General features: G+C 42.0%; 1 protein-coding gene across 3 annotated transcripts in view; it reads right to left on the bottom strand.

Moving 5' to 3' along the window:
- flt4 (fms related receptor tyrosine kinase 4) overlaps positions 1-25815 on the bottom strand; it is a 313067-nt gene that overhangs the window by 131200 nt on the left and 156052 nt on the right. For 2 of the 3 annotated variants that reach the window (XM_061901973.1, XM_061901974.1), the window contains exons 6-10: positions 11198-11337; positions 7925-8096; positions 4953-5070; positions 4608-4792; positions 172-337 (exon numbers count right to left, since the gene is read on the bottom strand). In XM_061901973.1, coding sequence (XP_061757957.1) covers positions 172-337; positions 4608-4792; positions 4953-5070; positions 7925-8096; positions 11198-11337 — 781 coding nt within the window. The remainder of the gene's footprint in view (positions 1-171; positions 338-4607; positions 4793-4952; positions 5071-7924; positions 8097-11197; positions 11338-25815) is intronic. The other variant, XM_061901976.1, reaches the window with a different exon arrangement.

Here is a 25815-nt window from a genome sequence, read left to right as displayed (position 1 = left end):
GCAAATAACCCGGGGGACGCACTTTGGACATCCCTGCCCTATATCCACCTCTATAAGTCTCACATCACGCTTATTTTTTTGGTCCTCTCCTATCAAAACTACTGCTCCTGCACTGATTACAGGGAGAAGAGGCAGCCCAAAAGAGTCAATGTTTTTGTTTTTTTCCCTTACCCTCCGCTGCGGGTGTTGTTGAGAACACACGGGCCCCAACTCCTCCACTGCCACCTGATGGTGGGTGCCGGGAGACCATATGCCGTGCATGTTAGCGTCTGGGTGCTGCCGCTGGGATACGGGCTGGATGGTTCTGCCACTTCTTTTTCATTTATCTGTGGGGAAACTATGATAGAAGAGAAGCAGTTATGTAGCAGCTGTCGTATTTAGTCGCTTCTTCCTGTGAAAGGGACGTTAATGTCTCTTGTATTCATGTACGCATTTTAGCTACCGAACTTGCGTCCACAGTGAATGGGCAGTGTCATCAATCCGTGAGTTTATCAAAACGTTTGGTTTTACGATGATTGGAATTTGAAACAGTAATTTTTACTCCCGTATTTTATAACGGTACCGTTTATCGTTAAATCCTCAGCGTAAAATGGTTGACAAACTACACTTAAATTATTCGCTATTACTACTACTACACATTTGAAAGGTGGAAGTATAAGTATAATCTTATTAAAAGAAGAAGAAAAAAATACAAATCTATATACGTTAGTGTTGTCCCGATACCAATATTTTAGTACCGGTACCAAAATCTATTTCAGTACTGTGTGGTTGTCACCCCCATGTGATCATGCTTTCGTTTTGGTCATGTTTGGTTATTTTTTGGACATTCACTTCTTGCTCACCATGCCCTCATGTCACGCCCCTGTCCTCAGTTCTCACACCGGCTGGTAATTTATTACTGCTATTATTTAAGCCACAGTTGCCAAGTGTTCAGCTGGCAACTTCACATCCTGTATTCCTCAACTCCTTTCATGCCGAAGACCATGCTGTTAATTTTGTCCACGCCACGTACGTTTTGTTATTCATGCCACAGTGCAAGTGTTTTTGTTTCATGTTTATAGTTTGTAGCCTTTATGCTAGTGAAGTGAATTATATTTATATAGCGCTTTTCTCAAGTGACTCAAAGCGCTTTACATAGTGACACCCAATATCTAAGTTACATTTAAACCAGTGTGGGTGGCACTGGGAGCAGGTGGGTAAAGTGTCTTGCCCAAGGACACAACGGCAGTAACTAGGATGGCACAAGTGGGAATCGAACCTGCAACCCTCAAGTTGCTGACACGGCCACTCTACCAACTGAGCTATGCCGCCCTAAAAATGCTAGTCATTTGTTTTTCATTAGTCAGGTTTGTTCGCCGCCATTGTGCGCGCCACTTGTTTGCCTTTTTGGCAAACAAGTGTAGTAAGTGTAGTTTGTGTAGTAATAAATCAAAATGTACTTACATTCACTTCTTGCTCGTGCCAATTTCCCTTTGCATCAGAGAAACAAACTGTCCCATAGTCCAAGTGTGACAGTGGTACAGTATATATATATATATATATATATATATATATATATATATATATATATATATATATATATATATAAATGATAAATGGGTTGTACTTGTATAGCGCTTTTCTACCTTCAAGGTACTCAAAGCGCTTTGACACTACTTCCACATTCACACACACATTCACACACTGATGGAGGGAGCTGCCATGCAAGGCGCCAACCAGCACCCATCAGGAGCAAGGGTGAAGTGTCTTGCTCAGGACACAACGGATGTGACGAGGTTGGTGCTAGGTGGGATTTGAACCAGGGACCCTCTGGTTGCGCACGGCAACTCTCCCACTGCGCCACGCCGTCCCTCTATATATATATATATATATATATATATATATATATATATATATATATTCCTCACGCAATATTGACTGATGATGTCAAGTTATCGATGGGAAAATACATTTTTCGACAATATGATTTGACTGAGCGGCTAGGAGACATAAATAAAATATAAAATACAATAATAATTTTTTTTAACTCGGGACTTTCCGCGGGCCGGATTTTGGACGCTGGCGGGTCATATGCGTCCCGCGGACCATAGTTTGGGGAACAATTTGTGTATATAATAAGGATATTCAACCCTGAGAGGTTCTATCATACTGTATAAATTAGAAATTAAATGAAGGGACAAGCGGTAGAAAATGGATGGACGGATGAAATGAAAATTTGAAGAACAATTCGCGCTTACTGTATATTCATTTTGTGAGAGGGGAGTTTGTATATACTTGGCCTACACATCTCTCCAATAAATACACAAGAGGCATGAATAAATAAATAAATAAATGGGTTGTACTTGTATAGCGCTTTTCTACCTTCAAGGTACTCAAAGCGCTTTGACACTACTTCCACATTTACCCATTCACACACACATTCACACACTGATGGAGGGAGCTGCCATGCAAGGCGCCAACCAGCACTCATCAGGAGCAAGGGTGAAGTGTCTTGCTCAGGACACAACGGACGTGACGAGGTTGGTTCTAGGTGGGATTTGAACCAGTGACCCTCGGGCTAGAAGAAAATCAAGAATTTGGAAAAAAAATAAAATAAAAATATTTGCACACAAAATAAAGGCTAAACGTTGGTTAACATGTTCCCTCTCTGAACTCTCCCTCTCAGCAGGATGAGGAATGTTTTCACAGAACTACCAAACTGTCCAAAACAAACTAACCAACAATTATGGGACCGATCACATCGCAATGAACCCCATCATACTCTTTATCTACTCAAACAATTTCCATCCATCCATCCATTTTCTACCGCTTATTCCCTTTCAGGGTCGCGGGGGGCGCTGGCGCCTATCTCAGCTACAATCGGGCGGAAGGCGGGGTACACCCTGGACAAGTCGCCACCTCATCGCAGGGCCAACACAGATAGACAGACAACATTCACACACTAGGGCCAATTTAGTGTTGCCAATCAACCTATCCCCAGGTGCATGTCTTTGGAAGTGGGAGGAAGCCGGAGTACCCGGAGGGAACCCACGCATTTACGGGGAGAACATGCAAACTCCACACAGAAAGATCCCGAGCCTGGATTTGAACCCAGGACTGCAGGACCTTCGTATTGTGAGGCAGACGCACTAGGACCTTTACTGTTCCTAATATACGTGAATGACATGCCATCAGCATGCCACTGTGAATTGTTCCTGTATGCGGATGACTCGGCCCTGCTGGTATCCGGCAAGGACAAGTCACAGGTGGAACGAATCCTCAGTGCTGAACTCCTCAATATTTGCACCTGGCTCGCTGACAACAAGCTATCCATACACTTAGGTAAAACGGAATCCATCCTATTTGGGTCCCATATCAAACTTAAGAAGGTCAGTGACTTCACTATAAAAGTGGGTGACATTGTTATCACCAGGAAGGATGAGATCACCTACCTAGGTTCCATTGTAGAGGCTAATCTTTCCTGTGATAAAATGGCAACCAAGGTGATCAAAAAGGTCAACCAAAGAACGAGATTCCTCTACAGAATCTCCTCTCTGGTCAACAAAAGCACCTTGAGGATTCTAGCGGGAACTCTCATTCAACCCTTCTTCGATTACGCTTGCACCTCCTGGTACCCCAGCACCTCCAAAACCCTCAAATCTAGACTCCAAACATCCCAGAATAAGCTAATCCGGTTACTTTTAGACCTCCACCCCAGATCACACCTCAATCCAACCCACTTCTCCAAAGTGGGCTGGCTCAGGGTGGAGGACAGAGTCAAACAACTTGCACTGAGCCTAGTCTATAAAATCCGCTACACCGCCTTGATACCGAAGTACATGTCAAATTACTTCCTTAACGTAAATGACCGCCATAACCACAACACCAGGGGGAGCTCCACAAACCAAGTTAAACCCAGATTTCGATCTAACAAAGGTCTTAACTCATTCTCTTTCTATGCCACATCAATGTGGAATGCACTCCCAACAGGTATAAAAGTAAGTGCATCTCTATATTCCTTCAAAAGCGCTCTAAAACAACACCTCCAGGCAACTTCAACACTTTACTAATACCCTCCTCCATTCACATCCCATCTCCCCGGATTATAAACAACTCAAATGTACTTCTAATGTATATACTTGTTCTTATGCTATGTGAACTCACTATGTTCTCTGCTGGCTGTACATATCCTACTAAATAAGACCTACACTGTTTCAATGTCCACGTTTCTCTGTTGATACAATTGTTGATGACTGAAGTTCTGATATCAACCAAAGCTCCTCATCCCACCCCCCGGATTGTAAATAATGTAAATAATTCAATGTACATACTATGATGATTAACTTGTGTGATGACTGTATTATGTTGATAGTATATATTTGTACCATGAATTGATTAACGTGGAACCCGACTTAAACAAGTTGAAAAACTTATTGGGGTGTTACCATTTAGTGGTCAATTGTACGGAATATGTACTGTACTGTGCAATCTACTAATAAAAGTATCAATCAATCAATCAAAAAACCCCTCTTCCACCGTGAAGCCTCAAACAATTTCACAAATATTTTTTTTTCTTTGCATTGGTTTCTTCCATGGCGTAAACAACACATGAATAATAGGGCGTTTACCATTGACAACCAGCGTGATGTTGAGTCTCCTCTCCAGAGCAGCCGCACCGTTCTTCAGCACCAGCGAGTAGAAGCCGGCATCTTTAGGACTAACATCCCTGATCTCCAAGGCGTGGTTGAGGTGAATCCTCATTCGCTTCATCTTGAACTCGGGCCGCTCGGTAATCAGCTTTCCGTCTTTGTACCTTCACAAGTAACACAACAAAGCACAGCTGCTACAGAGCCTCCCGTTCGGTTGTTTTCCTCCTAATTAGGCCTGTAAAATCTCCAGATAGGGTGGCTGAAATATGCTTTTTAGAAAATGTCCGTTCGACTTAATGGACACAACAGGGAGCCCCGACTTACCATCGTGCTTCGGGCGTAGGGAATGCTGAGACGTTTACATGTAATTTGAAGGACTTCTGGCCAGATGTTACCTCCACCACTGATCCACTTCTGTAGTCCAGGTTTATAAATGGCTTATCTAGGATAAAATACATAGTCTGGTAGACATAAGAGCAGTGCAGGCAATGTATATTCAGAAGACTATAAATGGTGAAATATAACAAGGCAAGCACATATTTAAATAATTACATAGAGTTAGCTACTATCCTCTAGTACAGTGGTTCTAAAATGGGGGTACGCGTACCCCTAGGGGTACTTGAAGGTATGCCAAGGGATACGTGAGATTTTTTTTTAATATTCTAAAAATAGCAACAATTCAAAAATCCTTATATATATTTATTGGATAATACTTCAACCGAATATGAATGTAAGTCCATAAACTGTGAAAAGAAATGCAATAATGCAATATTCAGTGTTGACAGCTCGATTTTTTTGTGGACATGTTCCATAAATATTGATGTTAAATATTTCATTTTTGTGAAGAAATGTTTAGAATTATCCCACCCGAACGCCTCCCTAGGGAGGTGTTTAGGGCACGTCCAGCTGGTAGGAGGCCACGGGGAAGACCCAGGACACGTTGGGAAGACTATGTCTCCCGACTGGCCTGGGAACGCCTCGGGATCCCCCGGGAAGAGCTAGACGAAGTGGCTGGGGAGAGGGAAGTCTGGGTTTCCCTGCTTAGGCTGTTGCCCCCGTGACCCGACCTCGGATAAGCGGAAGATGATGGATGGATGGATGGATGTTTAGAATTAAGTTGATGAATCTCTATTACAATCCCCAAAGAGGACACTTTAAGTTGATGATTACTTCTATGTATAGAAATCTTTATTTATAATTGAATCCCTTTTTTTTATTTTTCAACAAGTTTTTAGTTATTTTTATCTTTTTTCCAAATACTTCAAGAAAGACCACTACAAATGAGCAATACTTTGCACTGTTATACAATTTAATAAATCAAAAACTGATGACATAGTGCTGTATTTGACTTCTTTATCTCTCTTTTTCAACCAAAAATGCTTTGCTCTGATTAGGCGGTACTTGAATTAAAAACATTTTCACAGGGGGTACATCACTGAAAAAAGGTTGAGAACCACTGCACTTGTATACTGGAGTAAGTATGACTCGTTTTTTGCAATAATTTTAACAATGAGGACTGAGTTGGATAATGCCATGATTTAATACTACCTTTTAAAACTCGTAGAGCAAATTAGCCTCACTTTCCTTATTAGTATAACTAATTCACCTCTTTGGGCTATTTGGGCTATTCTATTTTTAAGAAAATCTCTTCAAAGTTTGAATATCTATTTTCAAATGTTGAATTTCAAATCATTAATAGTTTAAGGAGACATGTGATGATTTTCCTCTGATTTTGACTTACACATTTTGGATACCCGTCTATAAAGCAGATCAAGTTTTTTTTCATTCGCTCTACCACGAATTGATTAGCGTGGACCCCGACTTAAACAAGTTGGAAAAACTTATTCGGGTGTTACCATTTATTGGTCAATTGTACGGAATATGTACTGCACTGTGCAATCTACTAATAAAAGTATCAATCAATCAATCAATGGTAACTTTTGACGGGTAATAGTTTGAACTCTAGTTGAGTTGAATCTCAGAGCACTTTAAAACCAAACAAACATGAAAAAAATAATGGCAATGATAACTACAGTGCATATAAGATACAATATATATGTTTTCTGTGACATTTACAGTCAACGGCATGCATAAAATGAAGGGGTTGCTAGCTCAATGTAATTCCATATAATAAAAGCAATACCAAGACCTGATAGCTAAGGCACAGCTCATTGTATTACCTATTCTGTGTTATTAGTTGTATCTTGCAAGATTGCACCAAGAAAAATTCCTAGTTTGTGAACCCGTTCTCAAACAATGGCAATAAAAAACTATTCTTATTCTGATACAAATACACAATTTAGAATTAGTGAGCTTGTAAATAGATTTCAAACACCTCCAAGTACGGTATGTCAACTCGACAACAGGAAATAGACAATCAAAGTAACCACAGTCCTGGGGGTACTTGAAGGTATGCCAAAGGGTACGTGAGATTAAAAAAAAAAAAAATCTAAAAATAGCAACAATTCAAAAATCCTTTATGAATATATTTATTGAATAATACTTCAACAAAATATGAATGTAAGTTCATAAACTGTGAAAAGAAATGCAACAATGCAATATTCAGCGTTGACAGCTAGATTTTTTTGTGGACATGTTTCATAAATATTGATATTAAAGGTTTATTTTTTTCTGAAGAAATGTTTAGAATTAAGTTCATGAATCCAGATGGATCTCTATTACAATCCCCAAAGAGGGCACTTTAAGTTGATGATTACTTCTATGTGTAAAAATCTTATTTTTCTTATAATTGAATCACTTGTTCAACAAGCTTGTAGTTACTTTTATATCTTTTTTCCCAAATAGTTCAAGAAAGACCACTACAAATGAGCAATATTTTGCACTTTTATACAATTTAATAAATCAGAAACTGATGACTGACTCTTTTTTTTTCAACCAAAAATGCTTTGCTCTGATTAGGGGGTACTTGAATTAAAAAAAAAAAGGCTGAGAATCACAGTCTAAGGGACAACAAGAGACAATAATGGCCCCTATGATATTCTAATGGCAGAAGACTTGGCAAACTTTGTTACAGCTGGTTTAAAATAGCACTGCGTTATTGCCACCCTTATTAGACTTGCATAAATAATCCGCTTCAGGATGTTTTCTAATTCCTATTTTGTTTTGCTTCAACCAACGGAAAGCGGATCCGTGACCCACTTTTTGGAGTTTAGATCACTATATTACAATCTCGCCACTAAAAGACAGACTGTGTTTTTGTAGTTTTGTCTTATATGTCATGTTTATGTCCCATTTTTTGAAATATATGGTTGGAGCTGTCGTGTGGGGGTTCGTACCGTGAACTATGACCTGCATTGTTTGGGTCTGCGTGGAGTCCATGCTGGTGACATTGCAGGTATATGGGCCTGTGTCTGTAACAGCGGTGCTCTGGATGGTCAGGATGCTGACCGCCTCTGTGATGTGAGACAGAGATTCTCGATGGAATTTAATATCTACTGAGGTGTTGCTCTGGAATAGAAAAAACGAGACGTTGGGCTTCGTTAATTTGATGACCATGACAATGTACAAACCCCGTTTCCATTTGAGTTGGGAAATTGTGTTGGATGTAAATATAAACGGAATACAATGATTTGCAAATCCTTTTCAAGCCATATTCAATTGAATGCACTACAAAGACAACATATTTGATGTTCAAACTCATAGACTTAATTTTTTTATTTTTTGCAAATAATAATTAACTAGTTCTGTTCATAACTTTTATGGACAGAATTTCTAGGCGCAGTCAAGGCGTTGAGGGGTTCCGGTTTGGTGACCGCAGGATTAGGTCTCTGCTTTTTGCAGATGATGTGGTCCTGATGGCTTCATCTGACAGGGATCTTCAGCTCTCACTGGATCGGTTTGCAGCCGAGTGTGAAGCGACCGGAATGAGAATCAGCACCTCCAAGTCCGAGTCCATGGTTCTCGCCCGGAAAAGGGTGGAATGCCATCTCCGGGTTGGGGAGGAGACCCTGCCCCAAGTGGAGGAGTTCAAGTACCTAGGAGTCTTGTTCACGAGTGAGGGAAGAGTGGATCGTGAGATCGACAGGCGGATCGGTGCGGCGTCTTCAGTAATGCGGACGTTGTACCGATCCGTTGTGGTGAAGAAGGAGCTGAGCCGGAAGGCAAAGCTCTCAATTTACCGGTTGATCTACGTTCCCATCCTCACCTATGGTCATGAGCTTTGGGTCATGACCGAAAGGATAAGATCACGGGTACAAGCGGCCGAAATGAGTTTCCTCCGCCGTGTGGCGGGGCTCTCCCTTAGAGATAGGGTGAGAAGCTCTGCCATCCGGGAGGAACTCAAAGTAAAGCCGCTGCTCCTCCACATGGAGAGGAGCCAGATGAGGTGGTTCGGGCATCTGGTCAGGATGCCACCCGAACGCCTCCCTAGGGAGGTGTTTAGGGCACGTCCAACCGGTAGGAGGCCACGGGGAAGACCCAGGACACGTTGGGAAGACTATGTCTCCCGGCTGGCCTGGGAACGCCTCGGGATCCCCCGGGAAGAGCTAGACGAAGTGGCTGGGGAGAGGGAAGTCTGGGTTTCCCTGCTTAGGCTGTTGCCCCCGTGACCCGACCTCGGATAAGCGGAAGAAGATGGATGGATGGATAATTAACTTAGAATTTCATGGCTGCAACACGTGCCAAAGTAGTTGGGAAAGGGCATGTTCACCACTGTGTTACATCATCTTTTCTTTTAACAACACTCAATAAACGTTTGGGAACCCACCTGGCACCCACCTGTTCCCAATAAGTCTGCTCACCTGTCGGATGTTCGAAATAAGTGTTTGATGAGAATTCCTTAAAGGGGAACATTATCACCAGACCTATGTAAGCGTCAATATATACCTTGATGTTGCAGAAAAAGACCGTATGTTTTTTTAACCGATTTCCGAACTCTAAAATGGTGAATTTGGCGATTTAAACGCCTTTCAATTGTTCGCCTGTCGGAGCAATGACCTTTCACCCGTGACGTCACATCGTGAAGCGATCCGCCATTTTCTCAAACACATCACACACACCAAGTCAAATCAGCTCTGTTATTTTCCGTTTTTTCGACTCTATTCCGGTACCTTGGAGACATCATGCCTCGTCGGTGTGTAACAACACGAACAGAGACGGATTCAAGTTGCAACAGTGGTCAAAAGATGCGAAAGTCCCCCCTTTGTTCTGCAGACTTTACAGACGACAGCTATGCTACGACAGAGATGGCAAGAATGTGTGGATATCCTGCGACACTCAAAGCAGATGCATTTCCAACGACAAAGTCAACGAAATCACAAAGGTGAGTTTTGTTGATGTTATAGACTTATGTGGAGTGTGCTAATCAGACATATTTGGTCACAGCATGACGGCAAGCTAATCAATTCTAACATGCTATTTAGGAGCTGTATGTACATATTGCATCATTATGCCTCATTTATAGCTATATTTGCATTCAGCCTTTCCCTCCACCCACAATTAATGCCAAACAAACACATAGCAATCGTTGGTTAGAAGGCGATCGCCGAATTCATCCGCGCTTCCTCCCGTGCCGCTGTCTGCCGTGATATGGTTCAAAATATTATGTTTCTTCTTTAATTTAGTTTTCGGTACCTGCCTCCACACTCCAACCATCCGTTTCAATACACGCGTAATCTGTTGATTCACTTACGGCGCTGAAATCCGATTCTGAATCCGAGCTACTATGCTATACCTTTCTGTGCCATCCGCCGTCTTTTTTATCTGGTGGCTTCACGCAGTGACGTCACAGGACAATAGACGGGTGGATATAGCGATGGTGTAAATCAGGCACTTAGAAGCCGTTTTTGGGGATATTGCGTGATGGGTAAAATTTTGAAAAAAAATTTGAAAAATAAAATAAGCCACTGGGAACAGATTTTTATTGGTTTCAACCCTTCAGAAATTGTGATAATGTTCCCCTTTAACTTTTATCAGTATTTATTGCCACCTTTCCCAACTTATTTATCAGGTGTCGTAAAGTTAATGAATATTTGCAAAAAAAAGTTTGAACACCAAATATCAATCAATCAATCAATGTTTATTTATATAGCCCCAAATCACAAATGTCTCAAAGGACTGCACAAATCCTTACGACTACAACATCCTCGGAAGAACCCACAAAAGGGCAAGGAAAACTCACACCCAGTGGGCAGGGAGAATTCACATCCAGTGGGACGCCAGTGACAATGCTGACTATGAGAAACCTTGGAGAGGACCTCAGATGTGGGCAACCGTCCCCCCCCCCCTCTAGGGGACCGAAAGCAATGGATGTCGAGCGGGTCCAACATGATACTGTGAAAGTTCAATCCATAGTGGCTCCAACACAGCCGCGAGAGTTCAGTTCAAAGCGGATCCAAGACAGCAGCGAGAGTCCCGTCCACAGGAGACCATCTCAAGCGGAGGCGGGTCAGCAGCGTAGAGATATGTTGTCTTTGTAGTATATTCAACTGAATATGGGTTGAAAATGATTTGCAAATCATTGTATTCCGTTTATATTTACATCTAACACAATTTCCCAACTCATATGGAAACGGGGTTTGTAGAACCAATTCCTGGGAACTGCTGCTTACCTGTTTGCCCGGGTAGGACCACCCTATCGTCACCGGAGCGTCGAACTCCACCTGTGCCGTGCAGTTCATGGTAAGGGCCTCCCCCGCTATCAGCTCCGTGGGCTCTTCGGGAAACAGCTTGACGTCGTAAACCTGACTTCCTGTCCGGAAAACGGGGAGGGAGGTCACAGTGACATTGTCATCGTTTTCTTTCCCCTTCCTCTAACGACCAAAGGAAGTGGCCGTGTTTGGAGCAGAGTAACCCTTCTTCTCTACACAAGCTTACGGTGTTTCCATTGAAGTGTCAAAGTATTGACATTGCACGGATTTAGAGACGTTTTAAAGGCCTACAGAAACCCACTACTACCGACCACGCAGTCTGATAGTTTATATATCAATGATGAAATATTAACATTGCAACACATGCTAATACAGCCTTTTTAGTTTACTAAATTGCAATTTTAAATTTCCCGCGAAGTATCCTGTTGAAAACGTCGCGGAATGATGACGTGTACGCGTGACGTCACGGACTGTCAGGAAATATGAGCCCTGCACACACACACAGCTAAAAGTCGTCTGCTTTAACCGCATAATTACACAGTATTTTGGAGATCTGTGTTGCTGAATCCTTTGCAATTTGTTCAATTAAAATTGGAGAAGTCAAAGTAGAAATATGGAGTTGGGAAGCTTTAGCCTTTAGCCACACAAACACACGGTGATTCCTTGTTTAAAATTCCCGGAGGTGAAACTTCACTATGGATCACAGCGGTCAAGCGAACATGGATCCCGACCGAATGTCAACCAGCAGGTTTCGGTGAGAAAATTGTGGTAAAAAGTCGCTTTTTACCAGAGATCAGCTGAGCTTGCGCCGTCCACTGGCGTCAAGACACCCGTGGACACACACCTCCGACTATCAGGTACTATTAAACTCACTAAAACACTAGCAACACAATAGAAAGATAAGGGATTTCCCGGAATTATTTTGGTAAATGTGTCTAAAAACATCTGAATCCGTCCCAATGCAATCGCGTTTATTTATTTATTTTTCCTAGTCAGTCGCTATCAAGTCTTGTTTGTTTTTCTGTTTTGTGATTTATGTATTTTATTTTGAAAAGCTACCCTCTTTTTTCAGATCACGGGTCCTTCCTCTTGTGTCACCAGTCTGACGTCATCCTTGATTCCTGATTGTTTCCACCTTTTCCCCATCACTCCCGCATCCGATTTAAGCTCACTTTCCCGTTTGTCCTTTGCCAGATCGTCTCGTCTATCGTACCGAAAGCAATGGATGTCGAGCGGGTCTAACATGATACTGTGAAAGTTCAATCCTTAGTGGCTCCAACACAGCCGCGAGAGTTCAGTTCAAAGCGGATCCAAGACAGCAGCGTTAAAAAATGTACTTTGTGTTAGCAAGGAAGGTTATCTACGTTGTTTGTGTGGACATTGTCGTTTGTCGTGTCACGTAGGGATGTACTTTGTGGACGCCGTAAGTTTTTGCTGTTGTCCAGCATTCTGTCTCTGTTTACTTTGTAGCCAGTTCAGTTTGACTTTCCTTTTATCAGGTACTGTTAAACTCACTAAAACACTAGCAACACAATAGAAAGATAAGGGATTTCCCGGAATTATTTTAGTAAATGTGTCTAAAAACATCTGAATCCGTCCCAATGCAATCGCGTTTATTTATTTATTTTTTTAGTCAGTCGCTATCAAGTCTTGTTTGTTTTTCTGTTTTGTGATTTATGTATTTTATTTTGAAAAGCTACCCTCTTTTTTCAGATCACGGGTCCTTCCTCTTGTGTCACCAGTCTGGCGTCATACTTGATTCCTGATAGTTTCCACCTGTTCCCCATCACTCCCGCATCCGATTTAAGCTCACTTTCCCATTTGTCCTTTGCCAGATCGTCTCGTCTATCGTACCGAAAGCAATGGCTGTCGAGCGGGTCCAACATGATACTGTGAAAGTTCAATCCTTAGTGGCTCCAACACAGCCGCGAGAGTTCAGTTCAAAGCGGATCCTAGACAGCAGCGTTAAAAAATGTACTTTGTGTTAGCAAGGAAGGTTATCTACGTTGTTTGTGTGGACATTGTCGTTTGTCGTGTCACGTAGGGATGTACTTTGTGGACGCCGTAAGTTTTTGCTGTTGTCCAGCATTCTGTCTCTGTTTACTTTGTAGCCAGTTCAGTTTGACTTTCCTTTTATCAGGTACTGTTAAACTCACTAAAACACTAGCAACACAATAGAAAGATAAGGGATTTCCCGGAATTATTTAAGTAAATGTGTCTAAAAACATCTGAATCCGTCCCAATGCAATCGCGTTTATTTATTTATTTTTCCTAGTCCGTCGCTATCAATATCCTCAAACACTGTCACACCGCGGTGAGGGAAGTCTTGTTTGTTTTTCTGTTTTGTGATTTATGTATTTTATTTTGAAAAGCTGCCCTCTTTTTTCAGATCACGGGTCCTTCCTCTTGTGTCACCAGTCTGACGTCATACTTGATTCCGGATTGTTTCCACCTGTTCCCCATCACTCCCGCATAGCTTGGTTGGTAGAGTGGCCGTGTCAGCAACTTGAGGGTTGCAGGTTCGATTCCCGCTTGTGCCATCCTAGTTACTGCCGTTGTGTCCTTGGGCAAGAAACTTTACCCACCTGCTCCCAGTGCCACCCACACTGGTTTAAATGTAACTTAGATATTGGGTGTCACTATGTAAAGCGCTTTGAGTCACTTGAGAAAAGCGCTATATAAATATAATTCAATTAAAAAAAAATAATCCTATTTAAGCTCACTTTCCCGTTTGTCCTTTGCCAGATCGTCTCGTCTATCGTGCCTTTCTAGCGTCCACGTCCATGTCCTTGATTCCCTCCTTGCCTTGCTCCTGTTTTTTCTTGTTCTCCCTAATTTTTGATCATAGCAGTTATTTTTTGCTGAAATTTTGAGTTTACTTTTTTCCTCCTTCGAGCGTCCTTGGTTTTCCTTTGTCGACCTTATTGGTGAGTTTTTTGTTATTTTCAAATTTCGTTTTATTTCCTCATTGATTGAGTGATTTTTTGTTTATTCATAGATATTGCATTTGTATATATTTTTGTGAAATACTTTTTAAAAAATAAATAAATAAATGGGTTGTACTTGTATAGCGCTTTTCTACCTTCAAGGTACTCAAAGCGCTTTGACACTACTTCCACATTTACCCATTCACACACACATTCACACACTGATGGAGGGAGCTGCCATGCAAGGCGCTAACCAGCACTCATCAGGAGCAAGGGTGAAGTGTCTTGCTCAGGACACAACGGACGTGACGAGGTTGGTACTAGGTGGAGATTGAACCAGGGACCCTTGGGCTGCGCACAGCTACTCTCCCACTGCGCCACGCCGTGGGAGAGCCCTTTTTTACTTTTTTTTACCGGAGGTTAAAAAGTTATTTCAAAATAAAAGCTGTTAATTTTGGAAATTTCCTCTCTGCATCTGGGTCCTCTCATTTATTTCCAGGTCGTAACAAACACGAATCTTTCATCCTCACTCAAATTAATGGCGAAATTGTCGTTTTCTTGGTCCGAATAGCTCTTTTTGCTGGAGGCTCCCATTAATCAATCAATGTTTCCTTATATAGTCCTAAATCACTAGTGTCTCAAAGGGCTGCACAAACCACTACGACATCCTCAGTAGGCCCACATAAGGGCAAGGAAAACTCACACCCAGTGGGACGTCGGTGACAATGATGACTATGAGAACCTTGGAGAGGAGGAAAGCAATGGATGTCGAGCGGGTCTAACATGATACTGTGAAAGTTCAATCCATAATGGATCCAACACAGTCGCGAGAGTCCAGTCCAAAGCGGATCCAACACAGCAGCGAGAGTCCCGTTCACAGCGGAGCCAGCAGGAAACCATCCCAAGCGGAGGCGGATCAGCAGCGCAGAGATGTCCCCAGCCGATACACAGGCAAGCAGTACATGGCCACCGGATCGGACCGGACCCCCTCCACAAGGGAGAGTGGGACATAGAAGAAAAAGAAAAGAAACGGCTGATCAACTGGTCTAAAAAGGGAGTCTATTTAAAGGCTGGAGTATACAAATGAGTTTTAAGGTGAGACTTAAATGCTTCTACTGAGGTGGCATCTCGAACTGTCTGCATTCCAGAGTACTGGAGCCCGAAATGAAAAAGCTCTATAGCCCGCAGACTTTTTTTGGGCTTTGGGAATCCCTAATAAGCCGGAGTCCTTTGAACGCAGATTTCTTGCCGGGACATATGGTACAATACAATCGGCAAGATAGGATGGGGCTAGACCATTAAAAACAATGTGAAGATGTGAGGAGCCCTACAACCCGTGATGTCACAGGCAAGGCTTTTCTGTTGGCGACCAAAAGTTGCGAACTTTATCGTGGATGTTCTTTACTAAATCCTTTCAGCAAAAATATGGCAATATGGCGAAATGATCAAGTATGACACATAGAATGGACCTGCTATCCCCGTTTAAATAAGAAAATCTCATTTCAGTAGGCCTTTAATTGCAGATCAAACAAAAAAGGCGAGCTGTATTTGGATACTGGCCAGCGCCTCTCTTGCGGTCCTCATGCCATTTGCCGTGAGCATATAGCGCCGTAATACAGTATGTGCGAGAGACTCTGGTTGTGCAATCGCTTTCGTGGCCCCATTATGTTCTGCTCGAATACAGGCTCTTTGTGTTCTCCTGACTGATGTGGCTGTTGCTTTTGGCCGGCAGCCGCGGCTACGACTTTCCCTTCACCCTCCAAGCTTAAAGATGAACGATAGCGGTCATACAAGCCTTGAATAGAGCCCGTGGTCTTGGCAGAGACACGTTCATGAGAAAAAGTGAAAAGTTCCTTCTTCATCTTAATCTGCTCAACATTTAATTATGTCTTCAATGCATTTGTTCCTTTTCCGTGATCATACTGTAATGGCACACAGGCCACCATTAAGAGGGAGTAGCTTTTGTAGGGCAGAAATGATGAAACAAACGGGACTAATTGGCTTGCACAATTAGGATAGCAACGAATCCAGTAGCACAAGTTAATTATTTAACAGCGGTACTGTACAATTGGATCAATATGAATTAAAGCTGCAAGCAGCGTTGGTCGGGTCCGCCTTTGGCTGCTGCCCCCGAGACCCACGGCCGGATAAGCGTTAGAAGACGCCTTGGAGCCACTATTTTGAGAATCTAATGCATGGTGAAAGTGATGCAGTTGTTGTATTGAAGTGAAAATATCAAACTTCCTGTTGATTTTTGCTAAAGTATGTTAATTATTAAAATGTAGGTCTAAGTGAGACCTACATAGTGTTTTTTGTGTCATGTCTCTCTGACATTCCTACCGGAAGTTACAAGCAGTTTTGTCTGTGTTTTCTTCCTAGGAGCCGTTTGTCCGTGTTGTATTCCTAGGGGGGCGGTAGAGCGCAATTTTGAGTTTTGAGGTTAGGTTTTTTCATCAGATCGCAATTTTTGCCAGACCTGATGTGTGTGTCAAGTTTGGTGAGTTTCGAATAATTTTAAAGGGGTCAAATAACAGCTCAAAGAGGCAAAAATGACATTTTTTAGGAGACTTTTCACAGCTGTTCTTTGAAGGCGCGTAAAATCAAAACCTGAGAACTTATCAAAACTCTGTTCTATGCTTTTAATCAGAAGGGTTCAATCTCTCTCCTGTGCGAGTTTGAAGCCAAAACAACAAACGCACTCAGAGGAGATAATGTTTGAAGAAAGGTCACCGGTTTTTACAAAACTTTTGTTTTGAAGGGGGGATTGCAAACTTCCTGTTGATTTTTGTTGGGGGTTGTCAATCTATGAAATGTAGGTCTAAGCGAGACCTACATAGAGGTTTTTGTTTTATGTCCCTCCAACATTCTTACCGGAAGTTACAAGCAATTTTGTCTGTGTTTTCTTCCTAGGAGCAGTTTTTTTCAGTGTTTTATTCAAACATAACACTAGAGCGCAATTTTGAGTTTTAGGGTTTGGTTTTTTCATTAGATCGCAATATTCGCCAGTCCTTATGTGTGCGCCAAGTTTGGTGACTTTTGAAGCATTTTAAAGGGGTCAAATTACAGCGCAAAGAGGCAAAAATTGCATTTTTTGCGAAAATTTTATTTTGAAGGGGTTTTTGCCAACTTCCTGTGGATTTTTGCTGAAAGAAGTGAGTGTATGAAAATTGGGTCTAACTCAGACCTACATAGGAGTTTTTGTTTCATGTCACTATGACATTCCTAACAGAAGTTACATGCAGTTTTGTCTGTAATGTTTTCCTAGGGGGCGCTAGAGCGCAATTTTCATTTTGGGGGATTGGCTGCTTAATATGTTGGGAAGGTTTGCTATACCGACGTGTGTCAAATTTAGTGAATTTTGAAGCATGTTAAGGGGGTCAAATTACAGCGTGTAGGTGCGGAATAATAATAAAACAGCAGTTTCAATAGGGTCCTTGGCCACAGGAGTCCTTTGCCATGGGCCTGGCGGACCCTAATTACTTTTGCATTGTAAAATTTCACACTGACTTAACCAGCATTCTTGACACCATGAAGCAGGAACCAACATTATTACTGATTAGTTCAGTCTTTTTCAACCTTTTTTAAGGCAAGGCACATTTTTGTCATGAAAAAAATCCGGAGGCCAAAAACCAACAGAAAACGTTAATCAATCAATCAATGTTTATTTATATAGCACCAAATCACAAATGTCTCAAAGGACTGCACAAATCATTACGACTACAACATCCTCGGAAGAACCCACAAAAGGGCAAGGAAAACTCACACCCAGTGGGCAGGGAGAATTCACATCCAGTGGGACGCCAGTGACAATGCTGACTATGAGAAACCTTGGAGAGGACCTCAGATGTGGGCAACCCCCCCCCCCCCCCCCCCAGGGGACCGAAAGCAATGGATGTCGAGCGGGTCTAACATGATACTGTGAAAGTTCAATCCATAGTGGCTCCAACACAGCCGCGAGAGTTCAGTTCAAAGCGGATCCAAGACAGCAGCGTTAAAAAATGTACTTTGTGTTAGCAAGCAAGGTTATCTACGTTGTTTGTGTGGACATTGTTACGTAGGGATGTACTTTGTGGACGCCGTAAGTTTTTGCTGTTGTCCAGCATTCTGTCTCTGTTTACTTTGTAGCTAGTTCAGTTTGACTTTCCTTTTGTTGTAGTCTTTTCCTTTCCCTTTCGTTCATTTTGGGTTTAAGCATTGCATACCTTTTTTTACCTGCACACTGTGTTGCGATCTGCTGCTCAGATCTATACTATTTATTTTTCCATTTTGTATATTTCTCCGACTCCTTATTTCCTGTTTGCTTTGTCACCATGGTCACTCATCAGTCCACCTGCTAGTCTCGCCCCGCATACCTGCTACTAATTATCACCCTCCTATTTAAGCCAGCCTCTTCTGTTCATTCAGTCGGGGTTCATAAATTGCTCTCATGCAACAAGTGACGACTGCTACTTTTTCTACGTTTATTCTCGCTAGCTCTCATGCTATGCCACTTGATTATTCCAGTTTTCATACTGATTTGTTTTCTCGTGTGTGCTTTCATGCCAAGTTTAGTTTTCTGTTTGTATTTCCTAGTTTTCATACTAGCGTTTTTGGTTTGCCTTTTTTATTAGTTCCAGTATTTCTGTTCAGAGCTCTCTTTTTGTTAAATAAATATTTTAAGATCCTACCTTTGTTGTGTTCACGTCAACGCATACACCATAAACCATGCCCACCAGTCCTCACACACTGCCTCCCACTGTGGTCTGCATATCGGGATTGATTGAGACTTTTATTAGTAGATTGCACAGTACAGTACATATTCCGTACAATTGACCACTAAATGGTAACACCTGAATAAGTTTTTCATATTGTTAAGTCGGGGTCCACGTTCACAACAAACCATCCTTGTCTCACCCGACACATTCCGACTTTTACAAAGCAATGCTGCCACCTCATAACATGGAGTATTACGTGGTTACCCTGCCAAATTTTACACGGCACAGACACTAAGCAACGGCAAATTATTGGCTGATTATATCTATTGATTTGCAAAAAATATTTTTGGCATAAATTACGTGAAGTTGCATAATTTCCCGCGGCACACAAGACAAAAAACTAAAATCCAGTGTTGAAGATAGAGTAAATGCCGTAAGCTACACTATAGGGGGCGGGGTTGCCCACATCTGAGGTCCTCTCCAAGGTTTCTCATAGTCAGCATTGTCACTGGCGTCCCACTGGATGTGAATTCTCCCTGCCCACTGGGTGTGAGTTTTCCTTGCCCCTTTGTGGGTTCTTCCGAGGATGTTGTAGTCGTAATGATTTGTGCAGTCCTTTGAGACATTCGTGATTTGGGGCTATATAAATAAACATCGATTGATTGATTGATATATTGCCAAAAGTATTTGGCCACCAATACAAATGATCAGAATCAGGTGTCCTAGTCACTTGGCCCAGGTGTATAAAATCAAGCACTTAGGCCAGGGGTGTCCAAACTTTTTCCACAGAGGGCCGCTCACGGAAAAATTTTAAGTATGCAGGGGCCATTTTGATATTTTTCATTTTCAAACCATAACAAAATATATGGATTTTTTTTTTTAATCCTTAGGGCTCCTGGGGAGCAAAGAGGGTCTCAGTCACTAAAATGTTAAAAATTAGTCATCCATCCATCCATTTTATACCGCTTATTCCCTTTTGGGGTCGCGGGGGGCCGCTGGCGCCTATCTCAGCTACAATCGGGCGGAAGGCGGGGTACACCCTGGACAAGTCGCCACCTCATCGCAGGGCCAACACAGATAGACAGACACAAATTATTATTTTTTATTTTTTATTTAATGCTTACAGTAAATCTTTACATCAACTTGATGTTGATATAAAGTAAAACAAATAAGGTTTTATGCCTTTTCTGTCAAAGACAACTTTGTTTTTTATAGTAAAACTGAAATATGCAGTATTTAGATAGATAGATAGATAGATAGATAGATAGATAGATAGATAGATAGATAGATAGATAGATAGATAGATAGATAGATAGATAGATAGATAGATAGATAGATAGATAGATAGATAGATAGATAGATAGATAGATAGATAGATGGATAGATAGATAGATAGATAGATAGATAGATAGATAGATAGATAGTACTTTATTGATTCCTTCAGGAGAGCTTCTTTATTTAGCAATTAAAGCCCTCAAAGATCAGTAATGCAGTAATGCACCATTGATTTTAATTATTTAATATTTTTGGAGTAATCACAGTGAAAAGTTAAATAAAATCCTACTAAATATATTTGAGATCTGAAAGGTTCCCCACTCATAAAGTGCTACATTTTTATTTTTATTTTTATTTTTATTTTTCTTAAGATGTGACTTTAAGGTTTTACTACTTACGTATAAAATACTACACGGTCTAGCTCCATCCTATCTTGCCGATTGTATTGTACCATATGTCCCGGCAAGAAATCTGCGTTCAAAAGACTCCGGCTTATTAGTGATTCCTAGAGCCCAAAAAAAGTCTGCGGGCTATAGAGCGTTTTCCGTTCGGGCTCCAGTACTCTGGAATGCCCTCCCGGTAACAGTTCGAGATGCTACCACAGTAGAAGCATTTAAGTCTCACCTTAAAACTCATCTGTATACTCTAGCCTTTAAATAGACCTCCTTTTTAGACCAGTTGATCTGCCGCTTCTTTTCTTTCTCCTATGTCCCCCCCTCCCTTGTGGAGGGGGTCCGGTCCGATGACCATGGATGAAGTACTGGCTGTCCAGAGTCGAGACCCAGGATGGACCGCTCGTCGGGACCCAGGATGGACCGCTCGCCTGTATCGGTTGGGGACATCTCTACGCTGCTGATCCGCCTCCGCTTGAGATGGTTTCCTGTGGACGGGACTCTCGCTGCTGTCTTGGATCCGCTTGAACTGAACTCTCGCGGCTGTGTTGGAGCCACTATGGATTGAACTTTCACAGTATCATGTTAGACCCGCTCGACATCCATTGCTTTCGGTCCCCTAGAGGGGGGGGTTGCCCACATCTGAGGTCCTCTCCAAGGTTTCTCATAGTCAGCATTGTCACTGGCGTCCCACTGGATGTGAATTCTCCCTGCCCACTGGGTGTGAGTTTTCCTTGCCCTTTTGTGGGTTCTTCCGAGGATGTTGTAGTCGTAATGATTTGTGCAGTCCTTTGAGACATTTGTGATTTGGGGCTATATAAATAAACATTGATTGATTGATTGATTGATTGATATTATTTAGTTCACTAATTAAAACTTAAATTTCAAGATCAACTTCTGATATATCTGTCGATTTTAAGTTTGAACTATTATTTTGTTTGTTTTATGCTCCTTTGTAAAAACTTTGATGTTTTTATATGGCAACCACACAACATATGCAATATTTTTTTCCACATAAAACATTTTTAAGTGATAATTTTTAAGTAATAATTCATTATAACATAGTTTTTTTTGTCCTTTTTTTTTTTGAGCAATGAAAAAAAAGAAAGAAAATAAAGACAAAAGGAACAACATCTGTCAACATTGCCACTTTTTCTCATTAAATTTCACCTCATTCCACTTTTTTAAATGTTTTTTAAAATTTTTGCAATACTATCAATTTTGCAATTTTTGCAGAATGTGTGGCGGGCCGGCAAACGATTAGCCGCGGGCCGAAAATGCCCCCCGGGCCGCACTTTGGACACCCCTGACTTAGGCACTGAGACTGTTTCTACAAACATTTGTGAAAGAATGGGCCGCTCTGGGGAGCTCAGTGATTTCCAGCATGGAACTCTTCATAGGGTTCCACCTGTGCAACAATACCAGTCGTGAAATTCCCTCCCTCCTAAATATTCCAAAGTCAACTTTAGGCTTTATTGTAAGAAAATGGAAGATTTTGGGAACAACAGCAACTCAGCCACGAAGTGCTAGGCCATTTAAACTGACAAGAGCGGGTCAGCGGATGAGCAAAGAGGTCGCCGACTTTCTACACAGTCGTTCGCTACAGAGCTCCAAACTTTACGTGACATTCCAATTAGCCCACGTACAGTGCGCAGAGAGCTTCATGGAATGGGTTTCCATGGCCGAGCAGCTGCATCTAAGCCATACATCACCAAGTCCACAGCAAAGCGTTGGATGCAGTGGTGTAAAGCACTTCGCCACTGGATTTTAAAGCAGTGGAGACGCGGTCTCTGGAGTGATTAATACGCTTTTTCATCTGGCAATCTGATGGACGAGTCCGGGTTTAGAGGTCGCCAAGAGAACGGTACATTTCGGACTGCATTGTGCCGAGTGTAAAATTTGGTGGAAGAGGAATAATGGTGGGGTTGTTTTTCAGGAGTTGGGCATGGCCCCTTAGTTCCAGTGAAAGGAACTTTGAATGCTTCAGGATACCAAAACATTTTGGACGATTCCATGCTCCCAACCTTTTGGGAACAGTTTGGAATGGGCCCCTTTCTCTTCCAACATTGTGCATAAAGCAAGGTCCATAAAGATGGATGACAGAGTCTGGTGTGGATGAACTTGACTGGCCTGCACAGAGTCCTGACCTGAACCCAATAGAACACCTTTGGGATGAATTAGAACGGAGACTGAGAGCCAGGCCTTCTCGACCAACATCAGTGTGTGAACTCATTAATGCACTTTTGGAAGAATGGTCGAACATTCCTATAAACACACTGCGCAACATTGTGGACAGCCTTCCCAGAAGAGTTGAATCTGTAATAGCTGCAAAAGATGGACCAAAACTTTATTGAACCCTAGGGGTTTGGAATGGGATGGCACTTCAAGTTCATATGTGAGTCAAGGCAGGTGTCAAAATAATTTTGGCAGTAGAGTGTATTTTAATGATCATCGCACCGGCATAAGTCACATTAGTGCTTTTAGATTCCTCTATTAAGAAAAAAATGTGTCCATTGTCACTAGCCTATATGGGGTTACAAAGAATATTCTGGGAAGGACTAATGAGTCTTTAATTAAAAACATTTGGGAGTCAATGGGCGTAAAACGCTCCAAAATGAGACATTAGGTAAAAGTAGTGCACACACCTGCTACCAAGACTTATTATTACGATAGCAACCTTTTTAATTGCCCTGGATAAATTGAAGATTAAATCTGCAAACAATTGTTGATCACTAAATAGAATTTAATGATGAAATGATCTGTTTGTCCTTTGAGTGGGTTGCAGGATTCATTAATTCAACTTTCTGGAAGGAGAGGCAACTTTAAAGGGGAATATTATCACCAGACCTATGTAAGCATCAATATATACCTTGATGGTGCAGAAAAAAGACCATATATTTTTTTAACCGATTTCCGAACTCTAAATGGGTGAATTTTGGCGAATTAAACGCCTTTCTGTTTATCGCTCTGGAGGCGATGACGTCAGAATGTGACGTCGCCGAGGTAATACAGCCGCCATTTTCATTTTCAACACATTGCAAACATTGGGTCTCAGCTCTGTTATTTTCCATTTTTTCGACTATTTTTTGGAACTTTGGAGACATCATGCCTCGCCGGTGTGTTGTCGGAGGTTGTAACAACACTAACAGGGAGGGATTCAAGTTGCACCACTGGCCCGAAGATGCGAAAGTGTCTGCCGCCAGACCCCCATTGAATCTACCAAAGTGACTCCACATTTTACCGGCGATGACAGACATGGCACAGAGATGTATGGATAACCTGCAGATGCATTTGCAACCATAAAGTCAACGAAATCACAAAGATGAGTTTTGTTGATGTTGACTTATGTGCTAATCAGACATATTTGGTCGCGGTGTGACTGTCAGCTAATTGATGCTAACATGCTACGCTAATCGACGCTAACATGCTATTTACCGGCGGTGCTAAAGCAGACATGGCACAGAGATGTATGGATAACCTGCAGATGCATTTGTAACGATAAAGTCACAGAAATCACAAAGGTGAGTTTTGTTGATGTTGACTGCCAGCTAATCGATACTAACATGCTACGCTAATCGACGCTAACATGCTATTTACCGGCGGTGCTAAAGCAGACATGGCACAGAGATGTATGGATAACCTGCAGATGCATTTGCAACTATATTACGTTTCCTTCCACCCACATTTAATGCGAAAAAAACCCACTTAATAATCGACGGATTCAAGTTGCACCACTGGCCCGAAGATGCGAAAGTGTCTGCCGCCAGACCCCCATTGAATGTACCAAAGTGGCTCCACATTTTACCGGCGATGACAGACATGGCACAGAGATGTATGGATAACCTGCAGATGCATTTGCAACGATAAAGTCAACGAAATCACAAAGGTGAGTTTTGTTGATGGTGTTGACTTATGTGCTAATCAGACATATTTGGTCGCGGCGTGACTTCCAGCTAATCGATGCTAACATGCTACGCTAATCGACGCTAACATGCTATTTACCGGCGGTGCTAAAGCAGACATGACACAGAGATGTATGGATAACCTGCAGATACATTTTTAACGATAAAGTCACAGAAATCACAAAGGTGAGTTTTGTTGATGTTGACTGCCAGCTAATCGATACTAACATGCTACGCTAATCGACGCTAACATGCTATTTACCGGCGGTGCTAAAGCAGACATGGCACAGAGATGTATGGATAACCTGCAGATGCATTTGTAACGATAAAGTCACAGAAATCACAAAGGTGAGTTTTGTTGATGTTGACTGCCAGCTAATCGATACTAACATGCTATGCTAATCGATGCTAACATGTTATTTACCGGCGGTGCTAAAGCAGACATGGCACAGAGATGTATGGATAACCTGCAGATGCATTTGCAACTATATTACATTTCCTTCCACCCACATTTAATGCGAAAAAAAACACTTAATAATCGACGGATTCAAGTTGCACCACTGGCCCGAAGATGCGAAAGTGTCTGCCGCCAGACCCCCATTGAATGTGCCAAAGTGTCTCCACATTTTACCGGCGATGACAGACATGGCACAGAGATGTATGGATAACCTGCAGATGCATTTGCAACGATAAAGTCAACGAAATCACAAAGGTGAGTTTTGTTGATGTTGACTTATGTGCTAATCAGACATATTTGGTCGCGGCGTGACTGTCAGCTAATCGATGCTAACATGCTACGCTAATCGACGGTAACATGCTATTTACCGGCGGTGCTAAAGCAGACATGGCACAGAGATGTATTGATAACCTGCAGATGCATTTGTAACGATGAAGTCACAGAAATCACAAAGGTGAGTTTTGTTGATGTTGACTGCCAGCTAATCGATACTAACATGCTACGCTAATTGATGCTAACATGCTATTTACCAGCGGTGCTAAAGCAGACATGGCACAGATATGTATGGATAACCTGCAGATGCATTTGCAACTATATTACGTTTCCTTCCACCCACATTTAATGCGAAAAAAAAACACTTAATAATCGACGGATTCAAGTTGCACCACTGGTCCGAAGATGCGAAAGTGTCTGCCGCCAGACCCCCATTGAATGTACCAGAGTGTCTCCACATTTTACCGGCGATGACAGACATAGCACAGAGATGTATGGATAACCTGCAGATGCATTTGCAACTATAAAGTCAACGAAATCACAAAGGTGAGTTTTGTTGATGGTGTTGAGTTATGTGCTAATCAGACATATTTGGTCGCGGCGTGACTTCCAGCTAATCGATGCTAACATGCTACGCTAATCGACGCTAACATGCTATT

This window comes from Nerophis ophidion, linkage group LG05 (genome assembly GCF_033978795.1).
Source record: "Nerophis ophidion isolate RoL-2023_Sa linkage group LG05, RoL_Noph_v1.0, whole genome shotgun sequence".
In the NCBI taxonomy this organism is placed as follows: Eukaryota; Metazoa; Chordata; class Actinopteri; order Syngnathiformes; family Syngnathidae; genus Nerophis; species Nerophis ophidion.
Note: the sequence above shows the minus strand (reverse complement) of the source record. Positions and strands in the feature narration are given on the sequence as shown.